We start from the raw sequence: 5,312 nt of genomic DNA, 5'->3' as shown, positions 1-5,312 counted from the left end.
CAGCGGAGCGTGCAGGCAAGAAGCGACACCGCCGACGTGATGCGAGCGGCAGTGCGGCGTGCGCGAGTGAAGTAGCAGCGGGTGGGTCCGACGCTGACGCATTCCGGCGATGCCGATGACCAGGCCCCGAACAAAGACGCTGCTGCAGAGGGGGAGCAATCGTAGTGTGCGCCGTTTGCGTGTGCAATCAAATGAATAGTGGTTACATTGATTTGCTTCTATTGGCTATTTCTTCTTTACTTGACGTGTGCAATGTTGCATCAGTCATCTTATGCAGCAGTACAACTGAGAAAATCCAACATGAAACAGGAATATGTTGGATGTGCTCGTTTTTATCCATTAGCAACCCTGCACTATCCATTTGCATAGCTGGACGAAATTCGGGGCTATACAAATTCCTATATTAAATTATGTTGGAGCTCCAACAATGTTGGACCAACATAAGATCAAAATATACCCCTGACTTTTCGGCCGGGAACTAAGGGGTTAACTAAACAAGTTGTTTGTCAGTGCGATCGATCCGCCTTCGACAGAGCCTTGGGGAAGAACAATGGGAAAACTGCGAGGAAAAGGATAATTGCTTTATTAGGACTGGACAATATCTAACGCGCTAACGCCATGGCCAACGTTAGGAACACTTACGGATCTAGCATCCGCTACCACCAGCAATGCGCAGGCAGCTCGTCGAGTCGAACAGACTGAGGATGTTGGTCATGAGCGACCAGGCCAGAGCGAAGATGAGAACGCAGATGGTAGCGATACCCATGATCTTGTTCGTGGCATTGTCACGCTGCATACGGTGAAGCTCTTCCTTCTGGCGCGGGAGCAGCACAACGAACACGATTGCAAGGAGGTTGACAGCGTAGGCGATCAGGTAAGCGTATGTGACCTGCGAGCGCACGTGGTGGTCATCCTGCTGAATGTACTCGCGTTCAATGTCGAAGTAGCCGTCGATAGATTTTGTGATCACCGTCGCGAACGGGATACCAACACGCTGCGAGGTCACAGCCAAACCAAATAGAGTGGCTTCGAAGTCTTCACTGTCAACCTCGAGCATGAACAGAGCACCGACAAAGTCAGTTGCGGCGAATGGGATCTTCTCGAGCAAGGGAACACCAAGCCAGAACCACTGGCTGCGAACGACATCCCAAATCGTGAACATCGTCGGGATAATGTCGAGACTCACGACAAGAATCTGAGCGAAAATGATGATGTAGCGCCAGTTCCAGGCAAGACCGTACTTCTTGACCAATTACGTTCCGAGCATAGTCAGGAAAGCAGCCAACATGGTTGCAATACCGTTATTAATGGGCTCAACGCCAGCCCACGTGCTTTGGATCGCACTGGCCGAAGTCACAGAAATCATGGCCATCACATTGTAGAAGAAGCGGAAGGCGATGTATCGGTAGATAGTTTTACGTTGGAGCAGCTCATAGAGGAACGTGTAGACCGACTTGGACGGACCGGACGTGACGCGCTCTTCTTGGATACACCACCAGCAGAACGGCAGCACAATGAGTGACGTAGCGGCGCAAACGCCCATGATCGCGTTGAAGCCGACAGACCACGAGAAGGTGCCGCCATAGTCTTCGCTGTTGAGACCCAGACCCGTGAAGAAGGCCGATACAACCGCAAACCAGTAGAAGACAACGTCACAGTCACCCATAGCGGTACCGCGGAGATGAGCGGGCTCCTGCTGCGAGATTTCGATCATAGTGCCGTTGAAGCCACTGTACGCGAGGACGGTACCGAAGTTAGCGAACATCATCAGGATAATCATCTTGATACCGCGGTTAGGAGCGTCCGTGTCGATCGTCGCGAGCTGCTCGGGGGTGAGCTCAGCAGTGTCCAGGTCAGCAATGGATTGATCGCCGTAGTACGGATCACCAAGAGGTAACACCGCCATGAGGAAGCACGACAGGAACGTCATTCCCCATCCGATCACGATGTACGGACGACGACGGTAACCAAAGATCGGAACTGTGTCCGTTAGCATACCGGTGAACACACGGAGACTGCGAGGAAACTGGATGAGTGCAACCGCCGTTGCAACCAGAGTCGCAGACATGTGCAAATAGTTATTCAGCGCCGCGTAGACAACACCACTGATGGTACTGTTCACGATACCGACACCAGCCGAATGGCAGCCATACGAAGTTTTCTCACGAATACACAGACACGAGCCACGAGGGCAACGCAGAAGCACCATTTTCGCGCTGACCAAGCGAAATGGCATTCTCCACATTGGGTGACTTGACCTCTGCGTACGAATTCTTCTTGACTTGCTCAGGAGCCTCCATTGCGCTTGGAAGATTGAGAAATGAGCTTCATTGAAGTTTTAAACCAAGGCGACGTTGAGTGTGGAGATGACTGCTGGCATTGCATCCGACAACTTGGTGACCGCGAGATGTGTAACGCAAGATGACCTGCACAGTGCACACTGTATCCGAACGTGAAGATTAACCTTCTAATCTCCGCAGAGAGGGAGGACTCTTCCGAAAGTGTGACAGGGCAACGTTCCAATGAAAATTTTCCATACAGAAGTCATAGCACCGGTAATCAACAAATTCCTATCATGGGGTGTCCAAGTATTCCTTTTAATTTTTTCACAGATAAAATGCCAATTGCTTGCCGACATTTTTACTACTGTCGGAGGGTATTCCAAGAGTAGGGATCAATACCGCTGTACATGTTGTTTTGAAGAACTTGTGGTTTCAAGATAAATCATGAGATTTGCCCTTCTTTACAAATCTAGTCAGTTAGGCACCATTATGCTAGTCGACTCGACTGTCGAGGTCGCAGTACAGCTTGAGCCTTTTGCTGGAGTACCTACATGTATATGAGAGCTGCTTAAAGCTACATAGCAAGCTATAGCTGGAGCACTTGCCACGTGAAGATAAATGTAGCTTAAAAATCACCGCAATGCTGGTGGTTCAGGCTACAGGGTCACGAGGCACGGCATGCACATCATCACGTGGTTGTGCTTGGCTTCCCTGGTTTTGCTGTTCGTTCCCGTTGAGACTTAAAAGTGGACGTTGAAGGGCACGCGTAATAGCGGCGTGATTGGATCGAGGCACGCGCCAGACACCGCCTCTCGAATCGACGCTCATGCTCACGGCATCTACGGTGACCGGCACCAGCGAGACTTCCAGTGAGCAAAACGCTTCAGATAAGTGTCCTACCTTAGAGCTGTTGAGCACAGTTCTCGTCGCGGAACACCTTTCCTACGTATTCAGAGCTAGCTGCAACCAATAGTACTGCTACACTGTATGCGAATCATGCTCGGTTACATGTAATACAAGTGTGTTGATGCAGATGTGCTTTGCATGTAAAAGGCGTCGCTGTGCTCCATCCAGGTTTTCGACATGAAAAAAACGAGAGGCACGCGCCCCTGTCACCAGCTGACAACGTTGTAAAACCGTAAGGATTCAAGAGTTACTTCCAGTTTAATTATTAAAGTAACTTGGCACCATTTTCTTCTTTGTTGCGATGCACTGCACGGAGCAGTCTTCACGAGCAGCGCAGTACTCGAAGCTGCGAAGCACTATACATTTTAATCGACTTGTCTATTCTATTAATAATATGCAGGTTCTGTCTGAACTGCCCAAAACACGCAGTTTGTTCCAGCTTAGAATTAAGATACTGGTGCCTTTGACGAGTGTGTATTACATGTACAGTACCAGTAATGCATGTAGCGTACAGGCAAGCGGGATACGACTATAAAAAAGTTTGCAAGCTCACCTGGATGAAACCAGTATCGGACCAGCGCCTTCGGATAAATCGGGTGATCAGCTGAACCTGGACATGTACTGAATAAAATCCTCTTTGAAGTGATATTCCAAAAAGGGCTAAATGGCAAAAAGCGTGATGATCTCAGGCTAAGGGCATCTCCACCGCGGACCGCAAATTGCGGACACCATAAATCATTCCTTCTTGTCTAAAACACCGGGTTGGAAGTCCTGCGGATTCTCGAAATTGCAGGCATCCCACCCCGCTATTGTGGGCAGATATAAGACCGAGCCTAAAGACAGCAAATCAAAATAGTTTACCCACCGATGACAGAATATCAGCAAATAAACTCCCGGACCGAGACAGCAAGCTGGTAAATTGGCTGTGACAGCCAGGCTGTCGCATTTGCTGATCAGCAACGCCCAGAAAGAATGATGTTTAATAAAACCAAGTGTAACCAGCAAATAAAACGAGACGGAGTCCCACCAGCAAGGCATACAATGGCTTGAATGGATTTGCTGCAAAACGGCATGTTTTGCTGTGCTTGCTGTCAACCGCGGTGAATTATTAATACACAAGTCAAGCGGGGCCTCACAGGCGGCGCTCTTGGTGCACGTTAGAGCCGAACGAGAGTGTGACCTACGTCGCCTCGCTCGGTGGATTTTCAACCCAATCAATCGCTCCGCTCGGTGGTGTAGAGGCCAGGATATTATGACCAATTACGTTTTGATCAGTACCTCAGTCAGCTTTACGAGTTGGCTGATGCCGTTTAGATATGTTGTTTCTATCGCCAAACGCAGTTTAGGACTTGTTCTAGCGCGTGGGATATCGCAGTTTAGAGATGGGCTAGTATACAAGCGACCGTCTGGACGTTGCGGCCATTATTATGACCACCCGTCCCAATACAAAAGAACAAGTAAAAAAAATGATGGTCAATGTGACCTAGCTACTCATTGGATGCAGTCTTGTGTGATGCCATTTAGGTTGGTGCGCGCCATTCTCCAATTCTACAGCAAGTACGGAGGAACTCCTGAGTGTCGAGCGGTCGTGCACCACGACGACTCAAGGGCTGTCGAGACCACGTTTCGTCTCAAGGCGACGGAGTTGGGAATGATACTTCCCTTCTACGACGACCAAGACCAAGAAAGGAGGGAGTTGCTTTGCATCTCGCCCTCCCAAGTTCTTCTGGCTAGGGACACGCTGCAAGCAGCATTTCTGAAACATTCTCCAGGGTGGCAGAAAGTTGCCGATATGGATCATATCACAGCCAGCTCGCCCCCGGCAGGTCATCAGGTTCCCCCAATGCCCACGTTCGTTAAGGCCGCTGTCTCGAAGGCCTACGTTTTCCAAAAATTTTCGGTGACACAAGTGGACAAGATGCCGCTGGATGTAGACGCGTACGTCGACGGATTTGGCACCAGTCACGGCAAGGCTGCGTTCGAGGATCACGTTTCTAAACTGGAACAACATGTTCCCTGGAAGCTGGCATGCCTGCGTCGAGGTGCTTTGCTCGACAACAAGGAACCTACCGGGCCCGATTTCGTCCGAACCCGCTGTGGCGTAGCTCCCTCGCACGTGTCAAG

At 50.0% G+C, this 5,312-nt stretch overlaps 1 protein-coding gene across 1 annotated transcript; it reads right to left on the bottom strand.

Annotated features, from left to right (window-relative positions):
- Positions 1 to 646: 646 nt before the first annotated feature.
- PITG_19677 (uncharacterized protein) lies at positions 647 to 2,300 on the bottom strand (the record flags this gene model as incomplete). The annotated part of the gene is made up of 3 exons (XM_002895846.1): positions 647 to 1,133; positions 1,257 to 2,114; positions 2,197 to 2,300. 3 exons carry the CDS (start codon positions 2,298 to 2,300, stop codon positions 647 to 649), a joined length of 1,449 nt encoding a protein of 482 aa, XP_002895892.1.
- Between the last annotated feature and the right edge of the window lie 3,012 nt (positions 2,301 to 5,312).

The sequence above is a fragment of the Phytophthora infestans genome, genomic scaffold, assembly GCF_000142945.1.
Source record: "Phytophthora infestans T30-4 supercont1.127 genomic scaffold, whole genome shotgun sequence".
Classification (NCBI taxonomy): Eukaryota; Oomycota; class Peronosporomycetes; order Peronosporales; family Peronosporaceae; genus Phytophthora; species Phytophthora infestans.
This window is presented reverse-complemented; position numbering and strand designations above follow the sequence as displayed.